We start from the raw sequence: 20,538 nt of genomic DNA, 5'->3' as shown, positions 1-20,538 counted from the left end.
CCCAAATTGTAGGTTATACTCATGTGCTTCCCAAGTTATAGGTTGTCACCCAAATGGACCACAGTAACTCTACCATGCCTTAAGGAGGCATTATACTGTGTGTATTATGCATATGTATTTGAGAAAAAATGACATTAAGAGGAAAAGGACAGCCCTACAAACATCAGTTCCATACATAAGTGACAACAATGCTCCATGGCACCCTTTAAGACCTCTAAAATTAGACAAAAGAGGGCAAGTGGCAAAGCTCCACGGTGAATTGCATCTTTCAGATGAGCCTTCAATTCACAATTCACTGAATTTCCATTTCCGTTTCCTGATTTACTGAGGAGTGAAGGTGAGAATCATCCAACTGATGACAAAGTAGAATAGGAAAACTGGATATACAGCAAGGGCTTTGCGGTTTGGAGGCTGGCTATCAGCAAGAAAAGCTGTAGAAGCTAAATAAAGCAAAAAGCAATATTTAATGTGGTAATACTGCCACAACTACTAGCATTTACTAAATTCAACATGAGTGGCATAATCTGGAAATCGAATAACATTAAAAATTCAGTTAAGCTGGGTGTGGTAGCACACATCTATAATCCCAATACTTGAGAGGCAAAAGGGAGGATCACAGGTTTGAGCACAGCATCAGCAAGTAGTGAAACTCTCATCAACCTAGCAAGATTCTGTTTCAAAATAAAAATAAAATAGAAGTGGGGTTGTAGCTTGGAGGTAGAATGCCCTTTTGGGTTCAATCCTCACTGCCATAAAAAATGTTGTTATATTTGTAACTCTCAGAGAATCACACTATGAATTTAATTATAGGACTGGGGGTTTCATTCAGTGGTAGAATATGAACTTAGCATGGGGAAGGTCCTAGGTCTAATTCCTAGCACCAAACCAAAGCTCACTTGGTTTGTGATCCTTGGAAAGCTAAGTCTTCTTGTTTCAACCAGTAAAACATCAAACATTTCTGACCATTTTGGAAAAATATATTTCTAAAAGAGGAAAACATAATTCTTTTTTTTTTGAAACGTTACTGAAATGTGCCGAAAGTCTTATGAAGAAAAATGAGGTTATTTGCTCCTGTAGTGAATGGTCTAATTGCTAATGCATTTTAGTTAACTTGTATATTATTACTATTACTAGTAGTAGTAGTAGTAGTAGTAGTAGTAGTAGTAATGGGGATTGAACCCAGGGGCACTCTAACTCTGAACTACATCTCCAGCCCTTTGTTTTTTTTTGTTTGGGTAGTGGTGGTGGTGATGGTGTGTGTGTATGTGTGTGTGTTTGTATGTTCGTGTGTGCATTTATTTACTGGGGTTATAACCCAGAGGCATTCTACCTCTGAGATACACTCTAGACCTTTTTTTCTTTCTTTTGCTGTGGTCCTGGGGATTGAACCCAGGAACATTCTACCTCCAAGGTATACCCCCAGCCCTAATGTTTATTCTTGATTTTGAAACAGGGTCTCACTAAGTTGCAGAGGGACTCACTAAGTAGCTAAAGCTGACCTTGAACCTCAATCCATCTGCCTCAGCCTCCCAAGTGCTGGAATTACAAGCATGAGCCACCACACCCAGCTTTGGGCCAATTTATTTGGAAAAAGGTTCCCACTAAGTTGCTAAGGGCCTAAGTTGCTGAGACTAGCCCTGAACTTGTGATCCTTCTGTCTCAACCTCCCAAGTACTTGGATTACAGGCAATGCACCACCATGCCTGGCTCCTTTTTATTTTTTATTTTGAAACAGTCTGACTGAGTTCCTACATGGTGGCCTGGAACCTGCAATCCTCCTGTCTCAGCTTCCCAAGTACTGGGATTACAGGTGTGAGCCACCGCACCTGGCTTTAACTGCATTTATTAATGAGCTCTTTAAATGTTATCTTGCTGTCTATTCACAAAAAGCTTGCTCATCTTTCTACTTGTCAATGATAAGCCCTCTAGGAAATCTTACCTGAACAACTACTTAGTATCCTGCCATCCCAGGGAGAACTACTCACTCTCCTCTTCTGTGCCCTGCACAGATTTCCATCTCACACCTGGAACACTAACTGCCCTTAAGTATTTTTGTGTCTGCCGTTCCAGCAGACTGTGAACTATAAGGACCATGCCTAGTACACTGCCTGACATATAATTTTTGATTAACATATTTACCAAATTCAAGCCTCTCTATCCCAAGAACCTATTTTGTGGTGTGCTATTGTCCAGACACTGAACAACTGAGGTAGTTAGAACTATATGTATGGAAATTATTAGGCTCTGAGGGAATGAGGGGCTCTTCCATGAGTAAAGCACCCAAGCTTAATGTATAGTTTTTGGAACATCAATTCTGGCTCTCAGACCTTTTTTGGATGATTTCCTAATTGTCAGCCATGTTCCAGAGTAATGACATGTTATCACATATAAAAATACTAGGCAGTCTATCTTGTTAAATTGGAATTTAGTGAAAACTTTTAGTTTAAGTTTGAATTTACAGTGAATTTAGGAAAGTAAAAACAATGAGTATACAAGTATATAGCATCAATTGCAATTGATATAGTCCCTTCCTAAACTTTAGTAAAAATTTCTACTGAAGCAAAAAAGCACTAGAAGTACTTTTCAAAATCTCTAATCCAACAATCCAAAATGCTCCAAAATCTAAAACTTTTTGAGTGCTAACATGATACCCCAAGTGGAAAACTTCATATCTGACCTCATGTGACAGGTCATTGCCAAAACACAGACATATTAGAAAGTGTATAAAATTTCTTTAGGTTATATATAAAAGTTTATATGAAACATAAATGAATTTTGCATTCAGACTTGGATTTAATCCTCAAGATAATGTGTATATGCAAATATGCCAAAATAAAAAAAATCCCTAAACTGAAACGTTTCTAATCCCAAGCATTTCAGATAAGGGATACCATCATGTATACAATGATATTTACTACACCAAAAGGTGGCATAATTTTTAAGAGTAAATAATCTGCTAGGGTTTGTTTGAAACTTGACTCCCCTACTCACTAGTGCTGTATCTTAGGGTAAAGTGTTTAACCTCTCTGTGACTGTGCCTAATCAGTAACATAAGACTAATAGTATTTCTCTATTAGGGTTGCTATGAGGGTAAAATGAGGCAACACATACAAGGCACTTAACAACCTTGCTGGGCCTATAATAAACTATGTTATTGCTTTTATGTTTTGTGATACTGCAGATTGAAACCAGGGTGTTCCATCACTGAGCTATACCCCCAGCCCTTTTTAGAACCTATGATCCTCCTGTTTCAGCCTCTCTAAAACTAAGATTACAGGTATGAGTCATGGCATCCACCAAGTGTTATCATTTCTATTATGACTAAGTTTGTCAGGAAAAGGTCCAAGTCATTTCATAAGTCATTTATGCCTCATGTATAATAGGACTGAGCTGTATCTAGTATGATCTACTTTCCACACCCTGCCCATTATTTAAGGAAAAAGAAGATATAATTCCTTTTATAAGACTGATATGCAAGTCAGATAACACCATCTCCATTCATGCCTTTTTTGTGGTACTGGGGATTGAATCCAGGGGCATTCAATCTCTGAGTTATACCCCCGGCCTTATTTTTTTTTATTTTGAAACAGGGTCTCAATAAATTACTACACACTTGTCTCAAACCTGTGATCATCCTGTCTCAGCCTTCCAAATACTGGGATTACAGGTGAGCCCAGCCATCATCAATGCCTATTTAGAGTAGAAGGTTCTACAGAGGACACTAGCAGAAATGATGTTACTCATATCTGACTTTGTAGTTTCATTGTTCCTTGTCTGTTTTTCACATTATACTCATGTTTCGGTCTGTTCTGCTATTATAGAGAAATGTACATACTTACCAACTATGGACCAGACGAACATCACAGCCACCACAAAAAGCCGAACTATGAAATTAATTGGTCCTGGCTCTGCCAAAAGTACCAGGCGGCAAACCACCATTGCCACTGTCAAGGGAAGTATACAGTAACCCAGCACACAGAGGCTCTGAAAGAAAGATCTAAACACAACATGCATCCACAAAGGTCATGAGTACAGCTGACTGGTATCATGGCACAGGCCACTATATATCCCATAGGTATCACATAGGCCTCTACACATTATGGACCGTGATGCTAATTTTATAAATAAGGTTACTCCTCTTTACTAAGCACATGCTTATATTTTGTGTCCCTAATCTCTTCCTACTTCTTTCTTAAGCCCCTACGAGTCAACTTACTAATACCAGATAATCTACTCTCATTCTTCTAGAGATGTTCTTCTTCCACTGAACCTCTAAGATAGTAGTCCTAATTTCTTTCTAGTTACAGACCTATTAGAGAAGTTGTCAAAAGCTAGAACAAATTTGTCCCCCACAATATATATATATATATATATATATATATATATATATATATACACACACATATACATAATCTTGTTTTTGTGGCACTGGGGATAGAACTCAGGGGAATTGTACCTCCAAGATAGATACACCCCCTAGGCCTATTTTTGTTCTTTATTTTGAATCAGGGTCTCACTAAGTTGTAGAGGGCCTCACGAAGTAGCTGAGGCTGTCCTCATACCACAATCCTCCTGTCTCAGACTCCCAAATACTGGGATTACAAGTGTATACCACCACACCCAGTGTATGTAATCTCTTAACACAAAAATTCTGCCTGTGATTTCAGGGGCTAGAGAGAACATCTGACACTTATCAAAGGATCTCAAATAATTTAAAACATTTAATTGAATTATGTTATGAGAACTTTTTCTTTGTCCTTCATTTACCTCAATTTTTTGTGTGAGTGCAACTAAGGATTGAACCCACAGGTGTTCTATTTCTGAGCTACACTCCCAGCCATTTCTACATTTATTTTGTAATGAGTCTCACTAAATTCACACACACTTGCCTCAAACCTGCGATCCTCCTGTCTCAGTCTCCCAAATACCTTGAAAACAGGATGTGCCACTGTGCCCAGCCAATTTTTCTTTTTTTAATTTTTATTTTTGAAACAGGGTTTCACTAAGTTGCTCAACCTGGCCCTGAACTCTCAATCCTCCTGCTTTGGCCCTCAGAGTAGGTGAGATTATAGGTATAAGTCACCATACCGGGCTTTACTTTAATTTTTTTAAAAATAAATCTAAATATCTGAGCTTCCTTAAAACCTAAAATCTGCTGCCTGGCAAAAGGGAAAAAAGGGATGAACTTAAATGATACTCACATGTTTCCTCCAAGAAGTTTTGAGTTGAGGGTGATGGTAACTGCACCAAACCAGACAATGACAAAAACTTCTGCAAACTGGGGCCCTCCATCTTTTTCACTATCCAAAGAGCTTCTTTGCAGCATTCTGAGACATGGAAACAGCATGAAAACTGCCTGATCTTTTACTTAGAAGATGAAAGTTACTGGCGTGGGTACTCAAACTTTGAAATAGATTGCTGTGTTATACCTCTTCTGAACATCTATAATATGCAGGTAGTGCTAAAAAGAAAAATACCAAAAGTACCTGGCAAGGCTCCCTTTTTTCCAACTCCAAATGCTTCAGATCATAAGGGGTGCTCCATTTGAAGTTGACAGAATGTTTACATGGATTACTTAAGACCTTTTTTGTTCAAATAGAGGATATAAAATGAAGAGCCTAATGTGGCTCACAAACAAGAGATTTTTGGGTCACTATGCTACTTAGTTTTAAATTTGACTTTAAAGTTTTGAAATTTCACATGTGAATTTCTGGAGCTAGGAGTATAACTCAGTGCTAGAGTGCTTGCCTTACATTCACGAGGCCTGGGGTCAATCCCTGGAAACACACACACACACACACACACACACACACACACACACACACACACAATGTATTTCTAGATTTTCTTGAAAAGCCAGAAAACTTTTTCATACTCAATCTGCATTTCAACATGGCAATGATCAATTATAGCTGTCAAAGTAGCAAAGGCCTTACAGTTACCAGATCACTTCTCATGCATTTAGGTTACTTCTCTAGTTATTAGATCTGAATTTGTAATTTTGGGGTTAAGAATTTAGTGTAGATACTTAAAAAAGAAACAGTCTATAAAGCTAATTAGTTTTTCTCTATTATTTTTGTGTGTATACACGTGCTTGCATGGAACTGGAGCTTGAACCCAGAGTCTTCTGGAGGATGCTAGACAAGCATTCTATCACTAAGCTACATTTCCGGCCAATTACTAATTTTTAAGTCAAAACATACAGATTACTAATTGGCTTTACTTTGAAACCGAAGAGTTGAACAGTCACTTAAATATACTTTCTTAGCTGGGTGTGGTGGCACATACTTGTAATCCCAGTACTTGGGAGACAAAAACAAGATCACAGATTCAAGGCCAGCCGTAGCAACTTAGTGAGACCCTAGTTCAAAATAAAAAAATAAAAGGGTGGGGATATAGGTCAGATGTCAGATGCCCCTGGGTTCAATCCCCAGTACAAATAAATAAATATCCTTTCTTTGTCTAAGAATTTTACAGATATAAGATGTTTTTAATTCTGGACTTAGAATACTTGGACTTGGTTATTATTTTTCCAGAAAAATAATGGCAAGTTCATAACCTGTTTGTGTTACATAGTCCATAGAAAAGCCACTGAATCAGGCCTGCCAGGCTATGCTGCTTGTCATTCTGTATAGGGTTTTTTAAAGCCTTCTGTGGCTATGCATATCCCATTCCAAGTCCTGACAAACATGCAAAAAATGTGCTGGCAATCATCACTTGTTGTCTAGTCTAGTGACTGTTTTAGCATGGTACAATGGAAAGAATATTAATCTAGTCTGGAAAGCAGAAGACGGAAATACTCATCCTCATTCTGTCACTAGAAATGTCACTCAAAGTCTTGGGACTCTCTTTTTTTTTTTTTTTTTTCTTTTCAAATAAGCAGGGTTAAACCCCATAGCCTCTAAGGTTAAACTTTGAAAAACAATTATAAATACTTCCATCAAGGCACTGAACTGATTCCCTTGATATGGTTATTAAAAGCATAAAAAATAAGTTAGGTGCAGTGGTGCATGCCTACAATTCCAGCTACACAAAAGAATGAAGCTAGAGAATCACGAGTTCTAGATCAGCCTGGACAATTTAGTGAGATCCTGTCTCAAAATAAATTTTTAAAAGAACTTGGGATTATGGATCAATGGGAGAGTACCACTGGGGTTCAGTCCCCAGTACTCCTCCTAAAACGCATAAGAAATGACATTATATTATAACTAGATTAGCATTATGTTCAAATCCTTAAAAATTAGTAGTGTATCTCAGGTGGTAGAGCATTTGTCTAGCATGCACAAGCCTTTGGATTTGATCCCCAGCACAAAAATTAGTAGAAGGACCTGTGGATTCAGTTCAGTGGTAGAATGTTTGTCTATCCCCTTGTAAAGCCTTAAATCCAATCCCCGCACTGCCAAAAAAAAGTCAATAAAACTAGGCATGATGGTGTATGCCTATAAGTCCCAGTAACTCAGAAGGCTGAGGTGGGAGGATCACAAGTTCAAGGTCAGCCTCAGCTACTTAGCAATACCATGTCTCAAATTTAAAAAGTAAATAAATAAATAAAAAGGCTAGGGAGCTGGGTGTGGTGGCACACACTTGTAACCCCAGCATTTGGGAGGCTTGTGGTTCAAGGACAGCCTCAACTACTTAGCAAAGCCCTTTGCAACTCAGCGAGACGGTGTTTCTAAATAAAAAAAAAAAATAGGACTGGGGACGTAGCTTGAAGGTAGAATGCCCCTGGGTTCCATTCCCAGTACTGAAAAAAAAAACAGGCTAGGGATGTAACTCAGTGGTACAGTGCTTGGCAACTATCTCCTTTTCCAGATATGGAAAAGGATACCAAGAGTGGTTACTTGGAAGAGATATAAAAATTATAGAGGCAGAAAGCAAGCAGGGAATGTAAGTACTTACAATGCAAGTGTCACACAAAGGATCAAAGGGCCCCACAAATCCCCTACAAGGCAAGGAAAGACAGAAGATTGCTAAGAAACAAACATGCAGTATTTTCCATTGTTAGTCCAATATCTACCTCTTCCATGTTTAGAATTCAAACAGCAAGTCTCTTTTTGTCTACCCAGACCTTATTACCTTTGCTGTTCCCCTACTTTCCCTGCTCAGTTTTGAATGTGGGTCTTCATGTACTGTTTAGGCTTTATTTACTTCACACCCCACAAATCACCCTTCTGCTCATCTACTAAACCAACATTCCAGCATGCTATAATTAAAGACCAGTGAACTTTAAGTACAAGTGTACAGTTACATGGCCAAACAGTCAAAAGACCTAGGTGTCCAATCCTACATCCTAAGAAAAAAGGCTAGAGCCAAGGCACTTCACCAGTCTGAGGCCATAATAGATAGACAAGGCAAAAACAATCCCTTTCACTTCATTTCACTTCAAGAAGATGAAAAACAAAACCGAGGAGGAAATGACTTGGGCTAGTATGGGTAAGGCCCTGGGTTCCATTGCTAGTAACGCAAAAAAAAAAAAAAAAAAAAAAAAAAAGGAAGAAGAAGAGGAAGACAAGGTCTACTTCCATTTTGTAATGATTACATTGAACCAATATTGCTATTCTTCTAGGTGAAAAAAAAAAAACCCAGCCCAATATTGGTAACTTCACAAAGTAAAACTATTAATGAATGATATATGAAAGTTTACTGAAAACTATAAAAGGCTTTGCCAGTTCTAGCAAACAGTGGTCCTCAATAAATATACATCCCACATCTAACTTGACCCTTGTATGTACATAAGTTTACCTGAGACGTATGCATAAGTACATATTGAGACTGTTTTTATAATAGTGTAAGTAATGTTGACAGCAATACAAAGAGTTTTAAAAAGAGAAGAAATTACCATTCTAATAAAATTACTATTAATCTTCTTAAGTTTCTAACATTCAAATATGACATAAATATGCTGATTTTAATGCATTGAAGATTTTTTATATCATAAGGCTCCCCTAACAGTATTTGTTTGCTTATTGTTGTTAAGTATACAAAACAAAATTTATCATTTTAATCATTCCTAAGTGTATAGTTAGTGGCAGTAAGTCCATTCCCCGTGCTGTGCCACCATCATCACCATCCATTTCCAGAACTCACCTTCACAAACTGAAATGCCTGAAACAATAACTCCCCATCCCAACCCTCACAAGGCCCTGGCTACCACCAATCTACTTTCTGTCTCTGTAGACGTGCCTTCTCTAGCTTAACATAAGTGATATTGTTTATGTGCTTTTGTGTCTGGCTTATTTCACTTAGCAATTGCTGGATAATATTCCATTCATATATGGTATATGTCACAGTATATACTATATTGCTGAGGCTGTCCTTGAACCTGCAATCCTCTTGTCTTAGCCTCCCAAGTACTGAAATTTCAAGTGTGTGCCACTTTTGCTTTGAACTAAGCCACAGCAGCAGCTGAAAGACTTATGTTCACATCTGGGGCAGCAGTGGTAAAGTGGAAAGGGCCCTTGAAAAATGGGTTCTAATCCTGCCTGTGAGATCCTGACAAGCCACATAGATTTTCTGAGATATATTTTCCTTCACTGTAATAACAGAAAAAATAGCTTTTACTTTGACAAGGTTGTTGAAAGATATAAAATAGATTGTGTGTGTGTGTGTGTGTGTGTGTGTGTGTGTGTGTGTGTACTGAGAGCACTAAAATGAGAGCTACCATTTATGAAAGGCCTACTAAATGCCAGATGCTATCTGAGGAGATTTATATACATTACCTGTAATCCACATCTGCAAGGTCCATGTTACTTCCTCTAACAGGTGTAGGACCTTGAGCCCTTGAAAAGTTGATTATCTTACCCAGGATTACATACCTAGTGATGGAATCACTATTAAAACCCAAATTTGCCTGTGCTCTTTCCACTATACTAGTGATAGCAAATCAATGTTGAATCATGTATCAGATCCAACCCACAGTGCAGATTCTGATGCTCCATCCAGTCTTTAGACAGAGTAATGACATGCTTGTCCCTTATTTTACATACTTATAACTGCAATGCTCCCCAAATAGAAGGTATTTCAAAGTATGATATCACTGTATTTATTAGCAAATAACTGATTTGATATTTCTGATAAAGAGTAATCAGAAAATCAAGGCTACTTGAAAAATTGAGAAACCTAATAATTATAAGGAAAAAATTTAAGAACATAACTTATTACACTGTTTTATTAGGATTCATTAGCAAAGAAAGCAATCATCATGCTAAATGAAAATTCTTAAAAATGAGATGTAAGTAACATTAAGGGATATTTGTTATTAGTCTAACTTAACATTTAATTTTTCCATTAATGAGTTTTATTTTCTTTTAACTTCATCCATCAGCATAATTACTTGGCCAGCAATGCTCATTTCCCTTTTTTTGGGTGCTAATTTAACATTTAAACATTTGCCTTTCCTTTAGAGATTGTTAGTTTTTTAACTGAACCAAGTCCCTGTGTGTTAGCAGCTTCTAGAAATACTTTGGATAGCATTTGTTATAGCATCTTCCAAATGAGATCTATATTTACTGATGAAGAAGACAATATGCAAAATCTTCAAACTCTGAAATTTCCAAAAATTCCATTTACATATTTTTTCATAATGCAAGATAATGCCAGTTTTGTTACCACAGAGCCTTTGCTTTACAAAGTGATTAATGGTAAGGTACGATGAGATGAAGCAAGTCCTCAAAACCCTCATATACTTACAATCTCTCAAAAGAGTGTTACTTTTCCTTGGATATAAAACATGCATGAACTTTTTCCCAACAGCTTTTAGATCACGCATCTGAAAGACATAAACAACTTGATGTACTGGGATGACCAATGTTGTCAGGCAGCACCCCTGTTTAATTGGCTAATATTTCTTTTATTTCAATCTCCTGGGAGGTCATCATTGGATTTTGGAGATAATTCTACTCCAACTCCTTCAGTATATAAACGAGAGAGGTAAGGGATGCTTTATCTATAAATTCCATAAGCTAACATCTAATAATTTTCCACATATAGTTCTGTTTCTATTCTGAAAACTCTGTAAAAAAAAACAATATGTTATTTAATTTAAGGAAACTTAAATAATATTATTATGAAAAGCTCCTGTGCATTCAGTTTATACATGAGGAGATCCCAAGGGCAAATAAGTCTACTCCCTAGATACCACATATTTTGCAAAATCAAAAATAAATTTCGGAGCCAGGCATGGTGGTGCATGCTTGTAATCCCCCCGCTTGGGAGGCTGAGACAGGAGGATCGCACAGGTTCGAAGCCAGCCTCAGCTACGTAGCGAGGCTCTCAGCAACTTAGTGAGACCCTGTTTCTGAATAAAGTATAAAAAATAGTTCTCGGAGTATAACACAGAGGTAGGAAGACCCTGGTTTCCACCCCCAGTACTACCAAAAAATAAAAAATAAAATAAAAAAATAAATTTCAGAAATTCACAATGGAAAAATGATCCAGTCAAGACATTTGAGGTTCAGTAATTCAAATATAACTTCTCAAAATAGAGTAGAAATAATTCTGACCTAGGTTTTAATTTTTAATGGTTGTAGGGTATCCCACACTACATAGATGTAACATAATTTACTTAACCCATATCCTATCTGTTGTTCATTTAAATGGTTTCTAACTTTTTCTACTATAAAGGATGTAATCAGGCCAGGTGTGGTGGTACACACTTTGAATTTCAGTATTTAGGAGGCTGAGACAGGAGAAGCAGGTTCAAGGCCATCCTCGGCAACTTAATAAGGCCCTCCACAACTTGGTGAGACCCTGTTTCAAAATAAAAAATAAAAAATAGGGTTGGGGAGTATAGCTCAGAGGTAGAATGCCCTTGAGTTCAATTCCCAGTGCCACTAAATAAATAAATATGAAGAAAGGATACTATCGTGATCATTTTGTATAGTGAAGTTTTCTGCATTAAAATCTTTCTTTTTAATTTTTCATTATATGATTAGAGAAACAGAATTATTAGATTAAAAAGATTTGGACATTTCAAGATTCTTAGTACCAAACTGTTAGCCAACCTATTCTCCAAAATTTTTCTGTAGGGGAGAATCTTAAATTTAATAAATAAAATATACTTAAAATCAGCAAAGCAAACAAAAATATTACAAAGTGCTATTAATCATTTAATCCCATGTTGCTGAAGAGAAATTCTCAACTAGTCTAACTTACAATAGTATTCCGAACAGATTCATTTAATGTGGAGCTGTCAAATTCTTGAATGCGAGATCTCATAGGAATGGTGATTTCTCCTTCTATTGGGATGTCTTGTGAGATGGATATATCTGAAAGGCCTGCAAACTGAGAAGAATTAGAAAACAATTAAGCCTATAATAAATGGCAGCATTCCTCAAAGACATCAGACCTATTTTTTATATTTTATTTGGAAACAAGGGTTCTTAAACCAGCTGAGGTTGGCTTCGAACCTTCATGATCCTCCTGTCTCAAGCCTCCCAAGCGGGGGGATTACAAGCGTGTGCCACCATATCCAAGAGTACGGACCGAGTCTCATTGTAGAGTTTTGCCCAGCAGTTATAACAGAGGTTAGCTCAACAGACATTAAGCAACACAGTTAACTCTAATTTTAAACATTTCTTTTAATATAAGGGAGTCGATATATAATGAAATAATTGAAAGTACACGCCAGCCGGGCATGGTGGCACATGCTTGTGATCCCACCATTTGGGAGGCTGAGACAGGAGGATCGCCTCAGATCTTAGTGAGTGCCTTTGCAACTCAGTGAGACCCTGTTTCAAAATAAAGAATAAAAAATAGGGCTGGGAGTGTAGCTCGAAGTTAGAATGCCCCTGGGTTCCATCCCCAGTACCAAAAAAAAAAAAAGTAAATGCCATACTCTTTCTTTCCTTCAAATATTTAATATCTCAAGTATTAAATGGCTACATGACAGAAGCTAGCAAGATTGGGATAATAACTACAGAGCTGTTACAGAGCCATCTCATGTTAGCCACATTTCTTTTTGTTACATTACTGCTCCTTAGTAGGCTTTAGCGGCCTCTGCTGGCTATAAAAGAACATTAAGTGAAGTGTAAAAAAAATGGGAAAACAGGGAAACAGCAAATTTCACCTTGAACTACATTCTTTTTACCAAATTACCTGGCAACCACATATCAGATACATTTTCAAAGTGAATAAAGAATGTTCATGTGCCAATTTTGATATTATGATCAAAACGGAATCTACAAATTGCTAAGAAAGTAGAAGCAACCTTATTTAAGTTTTTGGCCCAGTGAACACAGTAACCTGTGGCTAACAAGACAAGATAGTAAAATTTTAGGAAGAGTGACAATGTTCAAAGAATTTATGAAAAAGAACTTCTCAGTCATCGGGCGTGGTGGCTCACGCTTGTACTCCCCGCGTTTGGGAGGCGGAGACAGGAGGACCACGCAGGTTCGAAGCCAGGCGCGCTGGCTTAAAAGACCGTGTTTCCAAATAAAAAAAAAATTTAAAAATAGGTCTGGGAGTATAGCCTGAAGGTAGAAGGGCTTCCAGGAACCCCAGTACCACCAAAAAAAAAAAAAAAAATACAAGAAATGGTAAGGGAATGGGGTGGAATTGGGGACGGGCTAAAGGAGTGATGTGTGCATGTATGCCTCTACCATCTTGTACTCCATTAAGATGTATGACTACAATGCATAATAAAAAAATAAAAAAACAAAAAATGAAAGTGCAAAAAAATTAAGATAAAAAGCAAAAAATATGCTACTTGATAATGGGGACTGAACACGGACATTCTACCTCTAAGCTATACTCCCACCTTATTTTATTTTGTATTATAGAACAGTAGCTAAGTTACTGCACTGGGTCTTGAACCTGTGACCTTCCTATCTCAGCTTCACAAATACTGGATTACAAGTGTGAGCATGGCTAAGCTGTATTTTTAAAGGTTTCCTAAAGAGGAAAGGATGGAGCAGGGTGGTAGAACAGAAAAGGATAGAAGTTTGGATTCTTTGAATATACATTGTACTGTGAGACTTGAAATTGCTTAAATTGTTCACATAATTATTAAACAAAATTAAAATTTAAAAGAAGCAGTGTCTGAGAATGAGAAAAGTTAAACAAATAAATATACTGTCTTTCTTTCTTTCTTTTTTTTTTTGTGGTACTGGGGATGGAACCCAGGAGCCTTCTACCTCCGGGTTACACTCCCAGACCTATTTTTTATATTTTATTTGGAAACAAAGGTTCTTAAACCAGCTGAGGTTGGCGTCGAACCTTCATGATCCTACTGTCTCAGCCTCCCAAGCATGGGGATTACAAGCGTGTGCCACCACATCCAGCAGATCTACTGTATTTCAAATTAAATACACAACCACACAGAAAGCAAATATTTCAAGTGACTACATAACAATGCAATTTGACTTCAGACTAGGATATAGAAAGCTTTAAAGAACACTCCTTTTCCAGAATAATGAAAATAGCTAGATAAACTACAAAACCATAACTTTCCTTGAACTCATAAAAAGAGCTGAGGTTGTAGGGCAACCAAGTAGTTTGGATGTGAAGTCTAAGAAAAGACAGGTGTTTCCAAGACAATAATATATCAAGCACTGGTTCAACTGTAGCAAAGTATAAGAATATTGCCACATTGCAAACTACACAGATCAGTAAGCATTCAGCCACTTTTTTTTTGCAGTGCTAGGGATTGAACCCAGGGCCTTGTACATGCTAGGCAAGTGCCCTGTCACTCAGCAATAACCCCAGCCCAAGAATTCAGTTAAAATTTAAATGAATGGCTAAAGGTCAAGTATAGGCTAGCATGAAAGTACTGAACCCTTGGAAGACAAAAGGGGTGTTCGCACCCACCTGTAGGTTCTTCTCCACAGATACTCAATGAGTGCTCATGAGGACAATTGGTGGGAGGGCAGTGTTGTTTATGTTGGAAAAGAAACAGCTGCTACTCTGAGAAAAGCACAGAATTCACCTAGACTTTCCTCCCTGACAGAAAGAGCCCAAAGCTACTCAAGGAAGGATAATGAATTCTACTGCTTCCAGAGTACAGGTGGTAAACTTTTATGCCTGGCAGAAGGAAAAGAAAAATATCTCTATTACTGAGGGAAGAACAGAAAACCATCCGAGGCCTGTGCCATCTGAGTTTGTTTCAGCTGGGAGAGAAACAGATTACTGAGGAAGTTCTCCACTCAAGAAACCCATACAAATATGGCCTGCCAAATGTGGAGGTTGGATGACCGAGAATCCCATCTCCCTGGCCCCCACCACCAAGCTAGCAAATAGGGAGTAACAAGCACAACAGTCTACTGTTGAGAGAAGGGCTAGAGTTTAGATAGACCCAGGTATGCAAGGCCAAATTCAAAGAGATGAAAGAACAGGAACATTAAGAAAACCACTGGAAGCCGGGCATTATCCAGTACTTGTAAAGCTGAGACAGGAGGATCACAGGTTCAAGGCCAGCTTCAGCAGATTAAAGAAACTCTCGTCAACCTAATGAGACCCTGTTTCAAAATAAAATTATAACATAGGGCTGGGGTGGAGCTTTAAGGTAGAACATCCCTGGGTTCAATCCCTAGTCAGTCAGTCAGTCTGTCTGTCTGTCTGTCTGTCTCTCTCTCTCTCTCTCTCTCTCTCTCACACACACACACACACACACACACACACACACACACACAACATACTGAAGTCTTTACAGGTGAAGTGATATATCTTGTATTTGCTTTAAAATAATTAGAAAAGGTCATGAAAGACTGGGAAAGACTGAAGAATTCTTACAGATGGAAGGAAACTAAGGCAAACCTAACAAATAATGCAATATGGGATTCTGGGTAACATCCTGGAACAAAAAAAGACACTTTAGGTGTCAATCCCCAATACTTCAAAGAGGGAAAAAACATTTGGGAACAGGTAGGTTGTACTAATGACCAAAATCCAGGAAAGAGAAGGGCGTCAACAAGGAGGAAGCATCAAGCAGGAATTAGCTCAGTCTAAGAAGTTTGTCTCCAAGGAGTGATAGTGGCATGGTCTTCAGCCAGCCCTATGACTTAGACCCCGCTTTCTCATCAACCTCAGGCTGCAGCCGTTATAGTTGGTCTTCTTGACTCCTAAATATGGGCATGACCCAAAATTCTGTGTTTTCAACTTTGGACAGATGACTCCTACACATCAACAGTTCTAGTTCTGACCTCTTATTAGTCTTACTTTTTCTTGGTGTTGAGGATGAACCCCAGGTCCTGACACGTGCTAGGCAAGTGCCCTCCCCTTGACTCACACAATCAGCCCTTTCTTCTCAAACCTGAAATCCAGATTTGAAAGTCTAACTGCCTGTTGTATATCTCCTGAATGATCTACCCATATTTCAAACCAAAGATGTCCAAAACTGAATAATCATTTTTTTGGGTGGTACTGGGGATTGAAACCAGTAGTATTCTACCACAGAGCCACACATCCCTAGCCCTTTATATTTTTTTATTTTGAAATATGGCCCTTAGCCAGCTAATCTTGTTATGTGATTTTTTTTCAGAGCATCACTATCCTTTCAGATGTCTATAGCCTTGCTTTTGGAATGTGGCACTGAGAGCAGAAACGGCATCACCAGGGAGCTCGTTAGAAATGCAGAATCTCCAGCCCCACCCCAGATCAACTAACACGGAACCTGCAAAGTAACAAGATCCCCCAGCTGACTACCATGCACATTAAAGTTTAGAGAACACTATCAAAGAAGCATTCTCATTCAGTCATTATTTATTTTGTGGTACTAGAAATTGAGTCCACGGGCTCTTTACCAATGAGCTACATTGCTAGCCCCCTCCCCTTTTTAAGACAAAGTCATGAAGTTTGAACAGGCTGGCCTTGTAACTGTCATCCTCTTGCCTGCTGGGATTACAGGTGTGTGCCTTCGCACCCAGCTCTAGGACACATTCTTTTCAGCAGTACTACATACTCTCAAGAATTCTGCCTTCTCTCTCAAATCCTCACACTTTCACCACTGCTGCAGTCCGAATTCCCATAACTTCTTCCCTGAACTTTTTGTAAAAGCCTCTTTGGTCTTCTCAAGTCCAGATATTTCCCACTGCAACTCATCTACCTACATCAAATCTATGATTTTAAACCCTTCTCTCTTCAAACATTTTCACTATCTCCTTGTAGCTCATTAAACCATTGTTTCATAATCAAAATCAGGAGGAGGGGTTGAGGGTATGGTTTAGCTGCAGAATGCTTGCCTAGCATGTGGGAGGCCCTGGGTTCCATCCCCAGCACTACACATAAGAGTAAGGAAGAAAGAAAGGAAGGAAGAGAGGGAGGAAAGCGAGAGAGGGAGGAAGGGAGGGAAGGAAGAAAGGAAGGAAGGGAAGGAAGGACAGGAGGGGAGAGGAAGGGAAGGGAGAAGAGAGGAGGGGGAAGGACAGATAACACTTATCATATAATCACTACATAGCAGATACTCCACTATGTATTAGCTCATTTAAATCACCTAACACTAGCCGGGTGTGGTGGCGCATGCTTGTAATCCCAGCATTCGGGAGGCTGAGACCGGAGGATCACTGTTCATGGACAGCCTCAGCTACTTAGCGAGGCCCTCTGCAACTCAGTGAGACCCGGTTTCAAAATAAAGAATAAAAAATAGGTCAAGGAATGTAGCTTGGAGGTCGAATGCCCCTGGGTTCCATCCCCAGACCCGCAAAAAATAAAAAAAAAAAAAAAAATCACCTAACATTAAAATAAACTAAGTATTGCTGTAGTCTTATTTTACAGATGGAAATGGCTATGGAGGGGATTTAGTAATTTTCCCAATATCCCATTTTCTTCATGTAACAGTCTGGATCAAACATAAGCAATTTGACTTCAAAGTACACATTCCTAACTACTGTTCCATACTGTCTCCCTGATTCTGCAGGATAACTTTTAAGGTTTGTCTCCTAACAATTCCCTGTACTTCAGCCAAAGTGATCTACATATTTTTCTATAAACACATTAGCATCTTTACAAGTTTATACCTTTGCCTAGGAGAGGCTGTGGAGTTTAAACGAAAATATGCTAGGCTTTGGAGTCAGACCTAGGTTCGAATTTCAGGCCTGGTCTCTAAATGGATATATATCCTAAGGAAATCAACCTTCTGGGTTTTAATGCCTCATCTGTAAGTCAACTGTACTTAAAAGCTACCTAACTGAAAAGGTTACTGTGAAGTTTAGAAAATATGCAGAGGATATTTAGCACAATGCTTGGCATATAGCATGTGTTGTCACTGATCATTCTTATGTGTACCTAGAATTTCAAATCCGACCCATCCTTTCAGGCCTCTCAAATATAACTTCTACCCTATAGCTTGTTTTCTCACCCCAACTAGACATAATAGCATCTTTGTTTACATTTCCCTAATATTTTAAGTGTAACTTTCTCTTATATACTGCCATAGTTTTGTATTGTATATTTGTGATATCCCTACAAATTAGACTGTAAGCACCAGAGCAGCAGGTCCTTTGTATTCCCTGGAGCAACTGGCACAGTGCAATATACATTATGGAATTCAATAAACATTTGTTGGACAAAAGTGGATTGGACACTGCATAATGAGTGACAAGAACCACTGAAATTAATTGAGGATAGCTTTACAGAAGAGGGATGGTCAGTTTGGATGAAAGATAGGAACTAAAACAGCAAAACATCTGTAATTATGTCACGGCGGACACTATGAGCATATTAACTCATTTGCTCCTCTCATTAATCCTGTGATGAATGTCTACCACCATTTTACAAATGAGGACACTAGGGTTCAGAGTGATTTTACATAAGGTCACAAGTATTCCATAAGAACTTGATCCAAATAATTATCATTTTCCTTTCTTTTTTTGCAATGCTGGAGATTGAACCCAAGGCCTTGCAGATGCTAGGCAGGTGCTCTGCCTCTGAGCCATGTCCCCATCCCTAACTTATCCTTTCATTGCTATGTCCACAGCACCTTAAAGAGTACCTGGAACATAATGGATGCTCAATAAATATTTACTTAAGGAAGAAAGACATGAACAAATAGAGCTGGTAAGCAGCAGAGCCAGGACTAGAATCAAGTTCACTTGACTCTCAATTCAATTCTCTACTATGTTAAGTTGCCAATTTAAAAGAGAGGAAATGAAGCTTGGCATGGTGGTATGCTTGTAATCTCAGTACTTGGGAGGCAGAAATAGGATCACAGGTTCAAGGCAAACCTTAGCAACTCAGCAAGACCCTCAGCAACTTAGCAAGACCCTGTTACAAACAAAATAAAAACTAAAAAAGGCTGGAAGTGTAACTCAGAGATAAAATGCCCCTGGGTTCCATCCCCAGTACCAAAATAAAGAAATAAAACAGAGAAAATGAAAGTACCATTTATTGAGCAACTACTATATATAACTGAACACTGTTTGGAAAGAGACATCAGGGATGAATGTTGCCTTAATTATATGCCTCAGTTCATGGCATATAATTGTATTAGACACTTTACATAAATTAATGTCATTTGATCTTCCTAAAATCCTTCTGAAACAGAGACTTAAATCTTCACTTAACAGGTGAAAAACAAAACAAAACACCCTCCATGAAATGACTTGCCCAAATTCACACAAACAGCAGAGCGGAGCCCAGGAAAGTTTAACTGAGAAGTCTGTGTTCTTGAATATTATAGAAAATCCATCCCCTGTAGAGACAGCAGCAAGCAGTATCTTAAAGAGGATGGCAAGGAGCTGGAATTAAACCTAGCCTACTGGGGTCACTGAGCAAGTAAAGACTGGAGTTATGGCTCAGAGGCTGATGCAGGAGGATCGCAAGTTCAAGGGTAGCTTGATAACTTAGCGAGAACCTATCTCAAAAATTCAAAAAGGGCTGGAGAGCCCCTGGGTTCAATCCCCAGTACCGGGGGAAAAAAATAAAAAAGACAAGTTATAAGCAACATTGCTACTCCAAACGGGCTGGTGACAGGTCTAAGTAAAAACCAGGGGGCAATGGGAAAAAGCATACTTAAGAAATCACCTAAAGTTCAGGATTTAACACAATGTAGGAGGCGAGGACGAGCCGTGCGAGTATGGAAAAGGAAAGAGGAGGGGAGTTGCACGGAGACGCGGGAGGACCGTGGAGGGCAGGGGGGACGCAGTCAGCCCAAAGAACAGGTGCAGTGTTGAAACTGGCTCTAGTTTTGGGTACAGAGAGCGCCTGCCGGGCGAAGGGGCTCCGGCTCTCAGGCATAGGCCCATCCCCCGACTTCCTTAGGGGGCACTCGGCCTCACCCTTGGTCCCTATCGTCGCAGTTCCCAAGCTCACCAGGGGCCTGGGCGATGCTGTCTCCCGGTCACCTGGAGACTCCGCCGCTTCCGCCATGTTGACCCTCCTTCTCTCGGGTCGTTCCCACAAGCCTTTGCGAAACCTGAGACGTGGAGGCCGCGGCCCGTCAGCGCGTCGTCGCGCAGAGGCCGCGTCACCCGAAGGCGACCGGCCCAGCTGGCGGCCCTGGCTCGGAGTGCGGCGGCTCGGTTGTTCCTTGCTCACCGGCGTCGGGGAGAGGCCCGGCCGGCCTCGCTTCTTCAGTCCCACGCCAACCTCAAGTCCGCTCCTCCCCTC

General features: G+C 39.2%; 1 protein-coding gene across 2 annotated transcripts; it reads right to left on the bottom strand.

The window, feature by feature from the left end:
• Positions 1-321: 321 nt before the first annotated feature.
• On the bottom strand, positions 322-20,337 carry YIPF6 (Yip1 domain family member 6; the record flags this gene model as incomplete). Of its 2 annotated transcripts, XM_080719344.1 has the most annotated exons (7): positions 322-440; positions 3,840-3,997; positions 5,202-5,327; positions 7,900-7,942; positions 10,690-10,768; positions 12,154-12,282; positions 20,242-20,337. In XM_080719344.1, 7 exons carry the CDS (start codon positions 20,296-20,298, stop codon positions 322-324), a joined length of 711 nt encoding a protein of 236 aa, XP_080575470.1. The 2 variants fall into 2 exon arrangements, with proteins under 2 accessions (XP_080575470.1, XP_080575469.1); XM_080719343.1 differs by lacking the exon at positions 12,154-12,282 and having other exon boundaries at positions 20,242-20,298.
• Positions 20,338-20,538: the final 201 nt, after the last annotated feature.

This window comes from Muscardinus avellanarius, assembly GCF_963383645.1.
Source record: "Muscardinus avellanarius genome assembly, chromosome: X".
Classification (NCBI taxonomy): domain Eukaryota; kingdom Metazoa; phylum Chordata; class Mammalia; order Rodentia; family Gliridae; genus Muscardinus; species Muscardinus avellanarius.
This window is presented reverse-complemented; position numbering and strand designations above follow the sequence as displayed.